An 18,004-nucleotide genomic window follows, 5' to 3' on the forward strand; every position below is an offset into this window, starting at 1 on the left:
CATCACGAACTTTTGCTTGCCTTTTTTTTTTTTTGAAGGTTTAAATTTTTATGCTTTTAACATTAACAATGTTTGGACGTTATATAGTGGCATCTCTTATCTGATTATATTATCCTAATATTTCGTCGATTTTTGAGAATTAAAAATTTTGTCAACAATCAACAGCTCGCGCCGAAAATTATTATTGTCGGTAAAAGTGCGCGCTGACTTTACCGACCGTCCATAAAGTCACCGCGAATTTTACCGACCTTGGTAACTACATCGATGACACGTGTTCAATCTAAATTGTTGACAAAATTTTCAATTCTCAAAGATGACAAAGGGGAATATAATCAGATAGGAGGTGGCATTAATTAATGTTTCAAAAACTGTTAATGTTAAAAACCCGAAAATTTAAACCTTTAAAAAGGCAAGGCATTTGTTTTTCGCGGCTGTACATACTTCTTGCACGTTTTCTCTTTTTCCTTTCAACGTTTAATTACATATATTTATTTCATTTGAAATGTACAAAAAAAATATAACATCTATAGCGTAGCTGCAAAACAATATAGATTTTTATTAGATTAGTTCATGATTAATTGATGCTGTCACATTTTGATTGGTTAGGATTCTGGATACAGCTGCAGATTGCTCCAATCGACTACGCGCGCACCCGGCACCTCAAAATACGTGTGTTTATGTAATTTTAACCTTTACATCTCAACATCTTATCTTTCGTTCCACGCCGCGAAGGCCGCCGTGAAGTAGGGTCGTAAATCGCAGGGTGGTCGGCGATAAAAATTTGCTGAGAATATCTGGAGATATCTCGTTAACATATTAAAATGGAGACACTTTTGAATTTTTGGGAGAGACATATCCTCGAGACAATTTTATGCATGATATGGCTGTTAAGCTTTTGGTATTATTATTTGAACTTCCGCCAGGTAGGTCTACCTTTCTAACCTGTAATCATATTTTTCTACTTTATCACGATATCGATAGAAGAATACTTAGGATGTTATGCCATTTCTAAAATCAGCAACATTTAATATATATTATTTTTATGTTCAGTCAAATTTCTATATATTTGCATATTTATTTTTATTCTGTTTGAATCATATTAATTTCAATTTTTGCCTCTTTTTTAGGAGGGATTAAAAGATAAAGTGGCAACGTAAACGAATGAATTGATGATAATTAAATTAACATTTGTGATTTATGTATATTATGAATGTGCGTGTTACAGAGAGCTCTGCTGAAACGTATGGTTGATGTACCAAAAGCGGTTGAGGGTTTAATGACTAAAGATATATACGACAAGGCTCGTGCATACGCATTGCACAGAAATACCTTCAGTACTTTTCAGGATGTATATTCGAAGATCTATAGTACGGTGAGTATCATAAAACGCTTCTACGTATTCTATATGCCGTCGATGAAAACGGGAAGCAATCTTTTAAGTATTGTTCACGCAGATTTGCCTTACATAACAGTATTTTTACAGTTAACCCTGACGACTTTTGCCTATCACTATTTCTGGCAATGCAGCATTCAAATAGCCAAGTACTATGGTTTTAATCATGAGAACGAGATACTGATAAGTGCGATATGCATGGTTTTTATAAGCGTATTTTCATACATAGCCAATCTGCCGATAGACATATACGACACTTTTGTTTTGGAGGAGAAACATGGCTTTAATAAACAAGTAAGATTCTCTATATAATATATTTTGCAATTATAGAGACCTTTTTTTATATACTTATATATTTAATTGTTGAATATAAGAGTTGATTAAAAGAATATTGCTGAGCCAGAGGTAATCTTTTTTTCGCCAGTAATAATTAACAAAGGAGATGGTTTAATTTGATCCAATTGGCCATTTGTCGATACAATGCACAACGTTTCGATCGTGGTTTGTGGTTCTTGTCAAGTGTAAACTAAGTTATAGATTTACAATGAGGCTGTTGTACGAAACATCCTCATTATAAATCTATAACTTAGTTTACACTTGATAAGAACCATGGTCGAAACGTCGTGTATTTGAATATTATATTAATAAATGACCAGTGTGTGTTGGGTCGAATTAAACGATAGATGGTTTACCATCTCCTTTAAGAATATCGCTAATTAACGAATGTCAATACTTATTTGCAGACAGCTATGTTTTTTATTAAGGACGAAATCAAAAGATTCCTTGTGGGTCAAATTATCTCTTTACCTCTTCTGTGTGGCATGATTTGGATTGTGCAAAATGGTGGCGATTATTTCTTCTGGTACTTGTGGCTGTTATCCGTAGTGGTCTCGTTATTCTTGATGATTCTGTATCCAGAAGTAATCGCGCCATTATTTGACAAATATTCACCATTACCTGACGGCGAATTGAAGCAAAAAATTGAAGAATTGGCAGCTTCCTTGAAATTTCCTTTGTACAAGCTGTTCGTGGTTGAAGGCTCCAAGAGATCGTCACATAGCAATGCCTATCTGTATGGTTTTTACAAATACAAAAGGATAGTTCTCTTTGATACACTCATCAAGGAATATTGTAAGAAAGACAGCAACGAAACCGATAAAGAGTGTGGTTGTGAAACAGATGAAATACTGGCGGTACTCGCGCACGAGTTGGGTCATTGGAAACATAATCATGCTGTGAAAGGATATCTGCTGTGCCAGGTATAACTTTAAAGTTAATTCATATTTTATGTCAAGGAATTAATCTTACAGTATTGATAATAATATTTCATTATTTTCTAAGGAAAAATTGGCTCATTACAGAATTACTTAATATATTTAATAAAATAATTTTAATATATTTAACAAAATAAAATATGTTATATATGACCTGAGCAATTCTTTACAGTTTTCTTTGTATTTTTAATAATAAGTATATATATTTTTCAGATAATAATTGTAGCCAATTTCGTCATGTTTGCCAAGCTCTTGCGATACACGCCAATGTATAGCGCCTTTGGCTTTGTGGACACTCAGCCCATCATGATTGGTCTATATATAGTATCAGCGTATATTTTAATGCCACTGAATACGGTAAGAAATTATTACATTTTTCTTTATGATTTTTATATTGTGTATTAAACAAGATATTACGCAAATTCTTTTATTATTTTCAGGTGTTTAATTTTGTCAGCGTGGTGATTAGCCGAAGATATGAATTTCAAGCAGACAGATTTGCCACGAAATTAGGCCACGGCGAGCCTTTAAAGGCAGCTCTAGTAAAATTACAGAAGGACAATTTGAGCTTTCCCATATACGATAAATTGTACTCCTGTTGGAATCATTCACATCCGCCTATGCTTGAACGATTAGAAGCGATAGATAAAACTAATTAAGGGACGAGTTTTTCATTCTATGCGATTTTTATAACTTGTTTCTCGACATAAAAAATGAAGCCTGGAGCACAGCGATACAGGCATTAGTTGTTGTTTGCGTTATTTTATACGTTTTTTTTTCTTTTTCTTTTAATTATTCCACTATCTAGTTGAGCGAACCTAAATACGAGTCCGAGACAATTATGCTTCCTGTTTATTGTCATAATGTCAATGTGATTCTGGTTTTATTATAATATCCATCTTTTTACAATTCACTCCAATTGAATAGGAACTTTTAATAGAGCTTTACTATCATACGATGTTTTTATATATAATATATACACATATATATTAATATACTCCAGCATTTAATATTTACATATGTAAACATTTTTCCAGTATCATTAATGTCGTGAAAAATGACCACAATATTTTGTATTTTCTTAATGTTTGTAGGGGTTTATCTTACATTTAAATATTTCGAGTATACTTCATTTTTCGAGGACATAGACTAGATTGTTATATTTGTACATATCCATCAGATCTTGCGCTTTACTATTCAATATATCGTTATTTATCATTCATAGATGAAGATTCTAAATGCCATTAAGTAAAAGTTCAATTAACTTTAGGATACGATAAACAAAATGTAAGTTGATATTCCATTCAACATTGTTTTTACAATACTGGGAATCTGTAAAAATATATCACGTTTGTGAACAATCCACATATTTATTCTCGTGTTAATAGACATAGTTCTTTTTTATAATGACTGCTAAGATGCGTGAAAACGTACTTAAAAATTTTCATGATCCAATTATTCACAGTATGACAATGTCAAGGAAGATAATATACCTGTCTCTTCTAGTGAGCACTCTTACTATTCAATTATACATACAACTTATATATAAGTGTATCCAATATATTCCATTATATATGCACTTTACGTATAAGTTTCAATCTAATTATCTGTACGTTAACGACCGAGTGATAAAGGCTGCATTAATGTTATAAACATTTTTTCATTCTTCCATTTGGCCTTTAATGACTCAAGATAAAAATAAAGAATGATATGTATACGTGTGTATGTATGTGTGTGCATTCATTTTTGTAATGTTAGTTATAATAACTTAAGGTTCTTCTAAAATGCTTACTATAAATCGCGGTTATAGCTTGCTTGTAATGTACATGTATATTTACTTGTGTAATGTGTGTATTATATTCAATATATTACATAAACTTCAGATTTTAACTTTATTATCCCATTCTGAAAATATACACCGAAAAGTAATTTCACTAAGCTATTGACGAATCAACATTTTTTTGTAAAAGCGCTTTTTGACCAAAAACATTTATCTCATCTAATCATGACACAAATCCGCTTTGTTACTTTTGATGAGATTAAATGGTAAATTTGAAATTAATGATTAAAAGTTATCTGTGCTATGCTGTATCAACTTGTGAAGGAAGATTCACTGAAATTGAACTTGAATGTATTTCTAATATATTTTATCGTGCCGTTTTGCTTGTGGTTGTGATCTGTAGGTATCCATATATTTTACGATCTGGAGCAAATAGTCAAGTAATCGTCAACATAAAAATTTGGAAGAGTTTGAAAAATACTTAGGCGTATGTGTTGATCTCTCTTATTTATTTTCTAAGCAATTATCATTACAAAAGTTATCTAATCTATTAATACTTACCTATCATAGGTGCAGTTTCATATTGCCTGTATGTAACATTAAATCATACAGGATGATTCCGCACAAAAAGGTGGAATACATAAATGAATATTTAACATTATAATTTTACAACATTAGGGCTCTCTAAATCAAACTCTTATTAGAGAAAAGTTACAATTTATCAAAGAGTACTTTGTTTTTTGGTTTTTGTGATCACAAAAACAAAGTACCCTTTGAAATTCGAGTTACTCGGTTATTCCTATCCTGTTTAAAATCCTTTTTCTGTGAATACTATCGTATTCAATTAAATAATATTAAAATGAGTAATATTTCCTAGATACCTGAATATCAATAACGCTAATAGGATATTAAATATTAATAAAGTAAATATTGAAATTTTATCTATATATGGCAAAACACAATCTTACGATTATTTTATGATCATCCAATCCACTGACTTCATTGAATAAAAAATATAAAGAATCGTGACTAAATAAAATTTGTTTAAACTATTAATTCAAGTTATTAATCAATGCTTAATTAGTTTATAATTATGTTCAATATTTTATAATTATGTGCAAATTAGTTACTTAATAAATCAAATTAATTATATCAGAGCATAAAAATTGAAAGACATAGAAGATTAACTTGTTACGAAATATGATTTTATCAATGATGACAAAATTGAATTTTTGTTTATTAGTTTTGCAATTTATGGTATTCTGTACGTATATAAATTTAACAAATAATTTTCAAACATAGTTGAATAGTATGTACACAACTTTTTTGAAAACGTATTATATAACATGCTCATAGTGCAATAGCAATACATTTAAGAAGTAATTTCATGTTTTCTTTAAAATAAAAAAGAAATTTAAAATATTTTATAAAATAATCTTATAAAATAAAATATTTTATATATAGAATATATTTAAAATGGTGCAAGTAAAAAAGGATGATTCCTCGTGCAAAAATAAGATAAAAATATAAGATAAAATCTTTTTATACATCTCGTTTCTGAGAAAAATAAGCTTGAAAATCGAGAAATTAATCTATATGTACAATATTACAGATATTGTTCAAAAACCAGTATGTATAATAATTCTTTATTATCTTAAAAAGATATAAGTAAGAATAAAGAGATCAACTAAATTGACAAACTAAAAAAAAAAAAGATGTCTATTGCAAAGACATTCTTTTTAATTATATATATATATATATATATATATATATATATATATATATATATAATTATATGTAATGTATATATATATATATATATTACATATAATTATATATAGGTAATTAAAAAAACACGTAAAACACTTTTCAAAAAATTAAAATACTATCTCCCTCAAATTTGGAAGCAATGTTAAACACGAGGAAACATAACATGCCTCAAGAAGTTCCACATTACGGTCAGATTAAAAATTTGTAATCTCATTCCAATATACGTATAAAATCCTAGAATGTAGTGCCGCGCACCACTCCAGGTTTGCTCTCGTTTCAAAAAATTTTTTTAAAATTTACATCCATGAAACTTATGATTACAATGCATCTTTAATGTGTTACATGAATTGGAAGCAAATGTAACTATACATTAAATGAATAATAACAATGTTCGGTTTGTCTCAATAATTCTTCACTTGTGTACGCGTTACTCATACTCATTTCGAAAACTGTTTATGATATTTGCACTACAACAGTTTATAAAGAAATTAATCGAAAAAGCAAATATAAGATATAGATATAAACACATGTCAGCACATTGTTATCTGCGCAATACACTTTACAGAATTTTCTAATCTTTTATGTGTTACAATATATCAGGATATTATAAAATTTGTCAACAAAATGTGTGGACATTATGTGTTGAAAATTACGTTAAGTACCAGCATGCTATTAGTGAAAAGAAAGAATATTTTATCAATTTATATTTATGTTCATATTAAGTATACGCTCTTAAATACAGTTGCTGTTTTTTTTTGTTCATGGATTCACATATATGAATATATGATCGTAAAACGAAACTTATAGTAAAGTAAGCTCAAAGCAAAGAAATAGACATACATGCGTTCTAACGTGAAAATATCAAACATTGTCGTTATACGCGTCGAAATAATGCTATCATATCCTATTTTTAACGGCTCGTTAGAAAGTCTACCACGATTATCTCTTAACAATCCAGTTTTTTTTTATTCATCATCAAAGGCGCGAAGTGAACGTCTAATATTAACGTTTCAGAATCAAAGAGTTGGTTTCAGTTGACGAGTCCAACAACTGGAACACGATCGGACATTTCAACTTTGGAAGTCGTTCTCCCTTAATACCATCTCTTAGCCGTAAGCAATTATTCTAATCGTTAAAGATACACAATAATTAATGGGTAGCATATGTATCGACGAGTTTCATCCTGGAGTGGTGGCGGCCAAGCAGTGGCTCTTTTAATCATCTTGTGTCACATTTCTCGACTAACGGTATGTGAAAGAAATTGGGAACAATACCTTGCACTTGTCACTCAGTTTGAGCGCAAGCACGTGTCTTCCATCGCTGCGCCGTGCAATACATGCGTATGTGAACACAGGAACTAAGTTGTCTGTACGTGTGTGTGTGTGTGTGTGTGCAAATGTGTGTGTAAGTTACATGGAAGCGCGTGTACGCGTGGGATACATCGTACTTTTATGTAACCATTCTCGCTCTTACACTCGAACAGATTTACTTTAAATCTCCTTATGCAGAATGAAATGAATTTGTGCCGTGAGTTAGTTGACCGTAGAGCCGGGTCATTTAAATTATTCGATTACGTAGAATTCAAGCGAGGGATAAGCTAATTTCACACAATCGATAACAAGATCACGATTAAAAAGAGAAATATTCTGAATTGTGTTATGTACATGTCTCTCTGTAGATGCCTAGAAATATAATTCGTATATTATACACGTGTAGACTTAGTCTGTCGTTTTCATTTTGTTTGTGATTGGGAGCTACGCGCGTATATCGGAATAACAAGGCCATGTTTCTTTTGTTATCAAAGACGTTATATATAAAATATTTATTCTTTTTCTTTCTTTGATTGAGCAATGGCAATCAGCACATTATATTCATTCATTTGTTCTGCTACGAAAATATAAAAGTATGTACAATTCAATAAATTAATCCTCATCAAAGGGACATGAGGTACGATACTCTCGCTATACAATGCCCGATGGATGATTCGAAATTAACTATACAGGAAAGTTCTTAATAAAACTACAAAAAGATTGACTGGAGATTTATCTCGTATAAATGGCAATGATGGAATTCTTTTAAATGTGTCTATATATACGTTTGTATATACATGTATGCATATACAGATATATGCAAAACTACGCGTCGTTCGCGATCGTTATTCAACATTAAAAAAATAAAGAAGAGGAAAAAAGTAGATTATGATAAAAGAATTTTGACTAAGAATTGAATCTCTGTATATACCTCTACACGGGTAAACAGGTCCTGTGTTCACTCTATCACAGCAATTATCTAAGCGGCAGATTTCAGTTGGGAAGAAATCTTGATTAAGACTTACACGAGAGTCAACAATTGAATATTCTGACGACTAAAAGATACTCAAAACAACTCACTGGACCCAACGGCTCTCCCACCACTCCAGAGTGCGATAATTCTGAGTCTGTAAAATCGAATTTTCACTTTTGTTTCTCTCTCCCTCTCTTTCTCTCGCTCGTTCTTTCTCTCTCTCTCTCACTCTCTCCCTCTCTCTCTCTCTCTCGCTCTCGCTGTAGCACGACTCTATGTACATCGATTTAAACGATATTTTACACGAATCTGCCTGAAGATTCTCTATACTTTACTTTGGTAATTTTCCCAATATTGATCTTTTCCTTCCTTTCCTTTCTCTCTGTCCTTTATAACGAATCCACTTGGTGTTCCACTGATTGCTCACTATGATTTTCACTGACGTGCCCTATTTGTTCGATCGATTGTACCACATGTTGTTGCGCTGAATCTTCAGCTGGAATGGGTGCTTCATATTCACACTGTTCCTCTTCACCCCGCTGCTTTAACGTTAAATCGTTGCTGGAGAAATGATCCGCACCAATTTCGAAGGTACTGGCCTGATTCTTGTCATTTTTATAGCTAATCTCGTCGCTGCCCTTATCGTTTGGCATACTCGCAAACTCATTTTCTCTGTCACTATGCATCACATCCTGCTCGTGAATTGTCGACTCATCTTGTTTCTTTTGCATCAGAAGACTCTGCTGATCGATGGCCGAGGATGAAACGTCGAAGCTATTCTTCGCCACTAGTTCCCCGCCATCCGATGTCTCTACTTTATTCTCGGCCTCCTCCGACGGCATCTCGTCCACGTCGTCCGTCAGTGGCGGGCTAACATTACCCCATCTGGATTTGCGATTTCGGTTGCGGTTCTCCCGCTCGGATATATTTTTATAGTCCTGGTGCTTCGTTAATTTTTGCTTGTCCCGCGGGAGATGATTCTCACGTTGCGCATGTCCTTCGGGTCCTTCCTGTCCGGACCATGACGCGGGCGGCGGTCCACCGCCCTCCTGATTTCTCCACGGACCGTCTGGTCCATGCATCGCTGGTGGGCCCATCGGACCGAACGGTGGTCGGATGTGCGGTCCTGGACGACCGCGCATTTCATCGAACGGAGGTCGGAAGAAAGAGTCCGCTTCTCTGGGATCGAACGGTGGACCTCGAGGTGCGAACGGCGGCCTCATCCCGGGCCTCATACCTCTCGGACCCATACCACGTAAATGGAACATCAGCGGACCTACAAAAGACACGGCAAAGTGACACAGGCACGAAGCGAGAACATAATCATATTTGCCACGCTGTAATTAATAAAATAGATCTTCGTTCGTTTTATATATCGTTCGTTTTATATATATTGTTACGTATTTTTTGAATATGTAAATCCACAGAGCGAAGAAATTAAATAAACGAACTAACATCCAGAAATTCATGCAGAGAGTCATAAATATAATTATTGTTATTATGTATAAGCATTGATATAAGTTCGTTAAAAGTTTATGATTACAGTTGTGTCATGCAATACATGCGTATGTGAACACAGGAACCGATATTACACATTTTATGTAATAAGAAATATAAAGTTCCTGTTGGAACAATATTTAGTTATTATTCCTGTTTTTTTCTCTCTTTCTCTTTTCTTAATTAAGGCCAAATTCAAAAAATTTGATTATTATATATGCCGCATTTACTATATATATTTTTGTAGTAAATTTGGATATTCTTAATAATTTAAGTATTTTACAATAAATATACATTCATCATTTCCAAATGATTAGTGTCTCTATATTCTAAGTGAATGTAATACATTATATTAGGAAAAGATTGAAAATAGATAACGAACTAAGGCTATCAAGTTAAAGTGACCGATTGTCCACGATATAATATCAAATTCTAATATTAATATTGCCTATTGGCTGTTCTGTCAAAATACAGATATCAAAATTTTAATATTTTCTATAACAATTATTTGGGATGTCACGTGCCTCCGTATAGGAATGGTGTCATAATTGGCGAGTCTCAGGTTTGATCCCTCATCCTACATACGGATTTTAAATGCATAATCTGCGTAAAACGGCTCTCTGGACCTCCAAGTTATGTATGTAGTTGACAATCACGTGGAATTATTATTTTGAATCTTTAGAATAGATTAAGATTCACCCAGGATTATAAAACTAAAGTTGATTGGACAAGATTTCAGTTTGCAAAAAGAAATCTGGCGCACTAAATGCGCTTAATAACATCCTAGACAATAAATAGCATTCTCTAACATAAAACAATATCAAACAGTCATGAAGAAAGTGAGAGGAAATTCGTATCTTACCAGGTCCCCTTGCTCCACGCGGTCCAAATCCTTCAGGGCCAACCGGTCCTCTCGGTCCTTTTGGTCCCATTAAAGGCGGCATTCCGAACACAGGTTCCATTGGGCCACCGAAAAATTCTCTCCTACGAAGATCGAAGTCGGAGCGCTCGTTGTGACCTCTGAGATCGAAGCCGTCTTGCATTCGTGGATCAAATCCCTCGCGTCTCATCTCGTACTCGAAACGCTCGCGTTCGTACTCGTCCACGGGCGGTCTGCGAGCACGCACTTCCGGTCGCTCAAACTCGTCGCGAGCCGGACCTAGCCTGCTCGGGGGAAAGTCGTCAGGTCGGGGCCCATTGTGGCCCAGTCTGCTCTCGTACTCCTCCGGGAATATGCCAGGCTGCATCCTGGGATCCAGGAAGTCGTCCATCTGCGAAGCCCTCGGCCCACCGCGCGGCGGAAAATTTTGCCGATCAGGCCGATCGGGCAGGCCGCGTTGCGGAAACTCGCGTGCGTCCGGCGGCCCGGGCCGGAAATCCGGTCCTCGCGGGAAATCTGTTCGCTCCGGAGGTAGCACTCCGAATTTAGGTAGATCCATCAACGAGATCGGCATGTCGCCAGGTGGCCGTCGTGCCGCTGCGCCTCCGGGACTTTCTTCGAAGTTTCTGTCGTTCCGCTCGTTGCTTCGCTCGGATCGGTTACCACGCATGTTCCGGTCCATCCGGTCATCCAATGGTAACGTTCCGTCGGCTAATTGTCGCAATCGTTCAGCTAGACTAGGCTTGCCCTCCTTCTTCGCCATGCCCTCGCCTTCCTGGACGTTTTGATTCTGCACACTCGGTCCCTCCGAGTGTCTGGTGCTACTCTCCCGGCTTTCTCGGCTCTCACGGTTGTCCCGATCGCGTCTCTCGTCCCTCTCTCTCTCGCGACCGTCGCGACCGTCCCTCCGTCTATCCCGACCACGATCCCGTCCCCTTCCTCTGTCCCTGCCACGATCCATCCTGCACTCATTGATATCCATGCGATCCCCGCGATCTCGATCACCCCTGTCTCTCCTTTCCCTGTTCTCCCGATCGCGTTCTCGTTCCTTATACTCGCGAGATTGATCGTTCTCCAGACGACAGTCGTTCACACCGCCGCTTATATTCATCGCCGCGATCAGCTGATCACTGAGATTCGGCTTGTCCTTAGGCAAGTTGCTGCTCAAACTTTGCGGCATCGCGTCCTCCATCTCCACGTCCATATCGTCCGAGTGGTGCTGTTGTTGAGGTAGTTGCATCTGCATCGGCGGCGCCGGACCCACTCCGTATGGTTGCCGTAACATTGGCAAGTTCGGCATACTCGTCTCCGTCGTAGGCGGCGGTACTCCAATCGGTGGAACGTTGTGCGGCATACCTGCAATGTTCAGGATCTCGTATCCTGTTTGGCTTCGATTAGCCAACTTTGCTGGGACGGTAAAAGTTATAAGTATCGTCGCGGGTTCAATTGAAATTAGATCTCAGAATACATAATTGTACTAATATTAATTAGCGCTGATAATTCCGATTATTTCTATTTTTTTCTACGTATACAAGTATTATTTGCTTAAATCTCAGCCAAGATAGAAAAATATTCGATTATTATTTCATTCTTAAAGTTAATAGTTCATAGAAAGTACAAAGGTATGAGTCAAGATTAAATTTGTAATAATGAATGTAACTTTTATACAAATTTTAATTATACGTATATCTTGACTGAAATTTTATTCATCAATTTTTGTTATACTTACATTCTTTTATTTTGTTTACTAATCATATAAGCTATTACATTTTTGTTCATATTTAACAGAAGAATAAAAATTCAGTCTTCGATATACTATATTGTGATAAATACTTCGTATATAGTTATAAAAAAATAACATGTTTATTGGCAATATCTCAGAGATTCTTTGAATTATTAACTAATGGTGAAGAACTATACATACCAGTGGAGTTTGGCTTATCCGAAGGCGCTGCAGGTGCGGGCAGTGGAATTTGTGTCAATAAACTTACGCCAACACCTGCTCCAAATGGCGGGTTTACTGAGGGTGTCAACATGGTCTGCATCATGCCGGGTGGTCCCAGCAGACTCTGCATGTTAGGTGGCGGCACTCCAATCGGAACATTCGGCATTAATCCATGCGTCATTTGTAGGCCCATGTGACTAATCATTCCTGTATAAGATTTGTGACATCTCAGAACTGTCAGATACTTTGCTAGAAATCGTAACTACTGTATCATCTTATAATTTGCATTTGTGTATCCTAATAAATTAGGAATTATTACTATATATTTTATAATTTCAATATTCTCATCTTATCGTAGCATATAACATTATGAAAACATGTTTGTTGTAAAAAAAATATTTTTTTATTTTTATAAAGCATGTACAACCTATGTAAAGAAAAAAAATATATACATATATAAATAATAGCTTGTATATAAAAAAGCCTAAATAAAATATAATGCTGTGAGTAATTATACACTAGAGGTCTATTTTCTATTGCCGCACTGCTGAACTAGTGCACACCAGTGTGCACTAGTTCAGCAGTGCGGCAATAGAAAACAGACCTATTATATATCGCATCTGTACTTGCAAAATCTGGTCTGAACATTCATCAGAAAGAATTGAATTCAAGAAACAATAAATGCTATAAACTCACGTGGCACTCCTGGCATCGTAAATGCTGGGGGCATCATTTGCAACTGCGTGTTCGGAGGAGGCAATAGCGCAGCCGATGTCGGTGGTCTGATTGGTGGCGGTTGACTAGTGTCGACTAATTGTTGCTGTTGCTGCTGCTGTTGCTGTGAATTAGCCGACGACTGGATGACATTAACGATACCGTCCGTTAAAGTGGGAATAGGAGCACCAGCGTTTGCAGCGGCAACCATTGCTTGCTGTTGCAGATGCAATTGTTGTTGCAGGACGTCCGCACTCGTGCCGGTGTGTTTCAGTTTTCCTGTGGCATAAAAGAGAAAAATGTATTTTAGAATTTATTATTAATCACGACATGTAATAATATATATATCTTTTATATATATATATATATATATATATATATATATATATATATATATATATATATTTTTTTTTTTTTAAGCAAAATATCGTCAATTATTTTAATACCAGAATTGACAATATCTTCATCAAAATAAAATTGTTCAGTTTTCTTTCAATCCGACTTATAATCGGATTTCAGTTTGAAAATAATACTGTAATTTTAATTTCGCAAGTTTAATCAAGTTACATATCACCTTAATTTATATGTTTAACCATATAAAAAACTTGGCTTTTAAAAAACTGATACATAATTTATTAAACTACTCTCTTCCAATTACCTACTTTCTATGTAGGTATTAATTCGCTCTCTATATGTATGTACACATTGAAAAAATGTACCTTTCAAATGAGGAGGTAATGTGTCTTCGTCTATCATTCCTCCTTCTTCCAGTAACTCCAATTCTTGATCGGTAATGTTGTTTAATTTATTCCAAGGGATGTAACTGACGCCTAGCTCTACTTCCCAGTAGTCTTTCCATTCCTTGCCTTTCACTCCTTTACCAGGTGCCCATGCTAACTGTAAAATTAAAGTAAAAATAGAAATGTCAAAGAATTCTCGACTTTATTCAGTTATTACATAAGAGATTTATTATAAGTATTTGTTAATTACCGTAATAGCTTTGCCTTGCATTTTTTGATTTTTCAATTTCGTTAGTGCTCGATATGCATCCTGCCTTCTGTTCATACATATAAAAGCGCAACCTCTTGGCGAGATTAAATCAATGCTAACGATATCACCAAGCTCTCCAAATGTGTCGGACAATTCTTCTTGATGTACAAGTTTTGACAAATGTCCTACCCAAAGTGTTGTACTGCAAACTGCAAAAACGTGGGTTTAATTTTTTCCTACTTTTCTGATATATGAGAGAACGAGGAAGATCCTCTTCACTTTCACAATATACATACCACTTAATTTATCTCTAATTATCGGCGGCAAACCGCGTTTGCGTCGCTCCCTATCCTTCTCCCGCTCTTCTTCCGTCATTTTTTCTCGACTATCATCACGTTTTCTATCACGACCCCTGTCTCTTGACCGAGATCTAAGAAAGAGAAAATATATATGTAGTAAAATTAATGGCACAAAAATACAGATCAATTATTTGTAATAATCTTTATATTTTCCTATATTTAATATATCTAAAACTTCAATTATAAAGACGATCAATTTAATTTAATGCTCATTTTAGCCTAATTACCTTCTTCGTCTTGACCTGCTTCTAGATCGAGATTTCCTATCTCTATCTCGATCTCTATCTCTATCTCTGTGCCGTGGAGATCGAGATCGACTGTGATGTCGATATCGTTCTGGCGATCTACTTTGGGAACTCGTGTTTTCACAGTTTACAATTTCTACACTGCTGCTATCACGCCTGATACTGTTCCTATAAAAAAAAATAACCATCAGAAGAGATAAAGCTTGAATTATTTTGATTAGTTGAATTATAATATATTTACCCGGAATAATCTTGTGTTTCTTGTCGTTCATCAAGTAACGGACTCTTTTGATTTTGGTGCGTGGACTGATTCATTTGTCGAATACTTGATAAAGCCTGCGAAGCGTATGACAGAGCTGGCGGGTAACCAGGTGGTGGCTGGCTCATATCTTGCATTACATTGCTGTTCATATTTGATGCGTAATTTTGTGTGTTTGGTTTTAAAATATCAGAAGGTTTTAATTCGCATTCAGATGCAAATGGAAGGTTCTGAAATAAAAGAAAAAAAATTGATGTAAACAATCGTGATATATAAAAAATTAATAAAAATTATCTGAACAACTTACAGAAACAGTTTGTGCTAAATGCTTATCGAATTCTTCTTCCTGCTGTTTCATTTGTTGCAGCTTGCGCATCTTTTCTTCCATTTCAAGTTGTGAGGAGGATGCATTGCTTTGCATGGTTTGTTGTAAAGTTTGTAATTGTCTCAAAACCTTTAAATGACACAATATATTGAATGATTATATTACCCTTTAGTATTGCTATTAACTTTTGGTACTTGACAAGTACCTCTGGATTTGCAAGTAACAGTCCAAGGCTTTCTAAACTGCTGTTTGCTGAAACTGCATTGTGCTGGGTATTGGTTGAGGCAGCTGTGTTTGGAGAATTAGTAACAACAACATCGTCATCTTCTTCTTCGCCGTAATCAAAATCTAACAATTTCTTATCAAACTTGACGGAACTCTTTGGTTCGTTTGAAGCATCCTTTTTCAAAAGTAGTTGCTGTAAATGTTGTAACTGGTCGAAAAGAGAGGAATCCATCTGGCCGGAATTGGATTGATTCTGTGTAGGAAACAATAAAATTCAATAAGTTTTAAGCAAATATAAATATAATAATATAAACGCGCATAATATAAACATATGTAATAATATTACCAAAAGTTTATTTGCATTGACTGCTGCTTCCATTTTTGTTTGTGCTAACCATACTGGATCGATCGTTTTTCCGGATGGAAATAGTTTGGGATCCTTCACAGCGTTTTTAATTGCAGATGGTGGAGTCTTAGTGACCGCGCTTACATTACTTAGATTATTTCCAGACGATGCATTTAATGTACCTACAATAATGAAACGTTTTAAAATATAGACATTTTCCATATGTATGTATATGTGTATATGTGTGTGTGTGTGTGTGTGTGTGTGTGTGTGTGTGTGTATTTCAAGTTACATATTTATATCGTTTATTAATTTGGAATATTTTTGTTCAACTGTATTATGTAATATTTACCATTGCTATTTACTGTCTGTTCCTTATGTATTGGATGGTTTGGGTCTGCCAGATCAAAAAGTGGTTGAATAACTTCTGGTGGAAAAACTGCGTTCTTTTGCCAAAGATTTAATACACGTATAACTTTGCTTTTATCCTCCTGCGGACACTTCAAAAGATTGAGAAACGTCGTCTGCATATTTTTCGCAAATCGCGGAGCGAACACATCCTTTTCCATCCCAAACTGATGTCGGGATTGTCGAACAATTGAATCTATTACATACAACCCTGGTACTTTGTACTCGGGCTTGCACTAAAAACAGAACGAAGCAAATTAGATACACCCATGTATGTAATATCTTAAGAAAAAGCATTCGAATAGGTACACTTACTTTTTGAATGAATTTTTCCACGCTTTGTACAACATGTTTGTAGAATTTTATTGCTTTGATGGCTCCCCGTGTAAGCGAATTCATTTTGGCTTTTGAGATAGGGGGTTTGACCTCGTAGAGAGCAGAGAGCTGTAAAACATCAAATCTTAATTAATCCAGTTTTCTCTAAAGAACCAATACATTTAGCAAGAACTAATAAGTGATACCTAAATTTAAAAATATCTATACGAAAACTGTACTCCGATAGAAAGTAAATATCAAAGTATCTCTGAGCTTGCGCCGCCTAAAGCTGCGACTAATGCATTCGATTAAAGTATACAGTGTAGTCAGCGTAACACAGTATTGAACATATAAATCAAAACATCGCGCGTGTGCACATTTGTGTTTTATCGTCTCGCGATTCAGAAATACAGCTAGATTCGCTCGACAAAATCACGGTTACTCATTCGATCGAAATTGTGCAAAAGTGCTCCTCGAAAACGAGCCCCCCGCTCCAGGCCACGAGGGGGACCGTGGAGCTACTTGTCGCGATGGCAATTTCTCTCGGACAATCTCGGCGAACTGTATATCCCTCCGGCGAGGAAACCCTTTTCGTCGAGATCGAACGGAGCTACAATTAGGGAGCATATTCAGGGGGGGACAACGCATCGGAGTTAATTTTTTCTCTGGTCGCAAGCGCAGCCGCGATTTTCGCGCGAGATTCAGATTCGAGGCGAGATAGGACAAGCCAAGCTGATCGCGAGGGCGAAGCGCCAAAGAGAAGGGAGAGCTGCCCCTACGACGGTGACCTCTAAGACGGTGCGCGTACACGAGCGGAGGGACCCCCGGGGTGGTTGCTTACCTCCGCGTTGAACGCCTTCACCGCCTCCATCGCGTGGGGCTGGGGAAGTGCCGTCTCGCGTCACGAACGTCGTTGAATCTCACGCGGGTGCCGACGCAGCGTAATACCAGCGTAACGTCCGCGTTAAACCTCGCATGTCTCCTTCATCACGCACT

The 18,004-nt window shown here is 35.9% G+C and overlaps 2 protein-coding genes across 3 annotated transcripts; one reads left to right on the forward strand and one right to left on the reverse strand.

Annotated features, from left to right (window-relative positions):
* Positions 1-613: 613 nt before the first annotated feature.
* Positions 614-4,549, forward strand: LOC139816899 (CAAX prenyl protease 1 homolog). Its single transcript, XM_071784722.1, has 6 exons — positions 614-923; positions 1,226-1,372; positions 1,484-1,687; positions 2,137-2,652; positions 2,881-3,024; positions 3,108-4,549. Exons 1-6 carry the CDS (start codon positions 822-824, stop codon positions 3,324-3,326), a joined length of 1,332 nt encoding a protein of 443 aa, XP_071640823.1. The 5' UTR covers positions 614-821; the 3' UTR covers positions 3,327-4,549.
* Positions 4,550-7,589: 3,040 nt separating this feature from the next.
* On the reverse strand, positions 7,590-17,992 carry Isha (Insulator su(Hw) mRNA adaptor). 2 transcript variants are annotated; one of them, XM_071784720.1, is made up of 15 exons: positions 17,850-17,992; positions 17,009-17,137; positions 16,638-16,929; positions 16,286-16,467; positions 15,920-16,192; positions 15,697-15,843; positions 15,372-15,619; positions 15,113-15,298; positions 14,823-14,956; positions 14,527-14,735; positions 14,256-14,433; positions 13,519-13,815; positions 12,802-13,029; positions 10,860-12,233; positions 7,590-9,776 (listed from the first exon to the last, which is right to left on the reverse strand). In XM_071784720.1, the coding sequence occupies exons 1-15, from the start codon at positions 17,877-17,879 to the stop codon at positions 8,890-8,892; spliced, it is 4,794 nt and encodes a 1,597-aa protein (XP_071640821.1). In that variant the 5' UTR covers positions 17,880-17,992; the 3' UTR covers positions 7,590-8,889. The 2 variants fall into 2 exon arrangements, with proteins under 2 accessions (XP_071640821.1, XP_071640820.1); XM_071784719.1 differs by having other exon boundaries at positions 10,860-12,257.
* Positions 17,993-18,004: the final 12 nt, after the last annotated feature.

The sequence above is a fragment of the Temnothorax longispinosus genome, chromosome 7 (assembly GCF_030848805.1).
Source record: "Temnothorax longispinosus isolate EJ_2023e chromosome 7, Tlon_JGU_v1, whole genome shotgun sequence".
Classification (NCBI taxonomy): domain Eukaryota; kingdom Metazoa; phylum Arthropoda; class Insecta; order Hymenoptera; family Formicidae; genus Temnothorax; species Temnothorax longispinosus.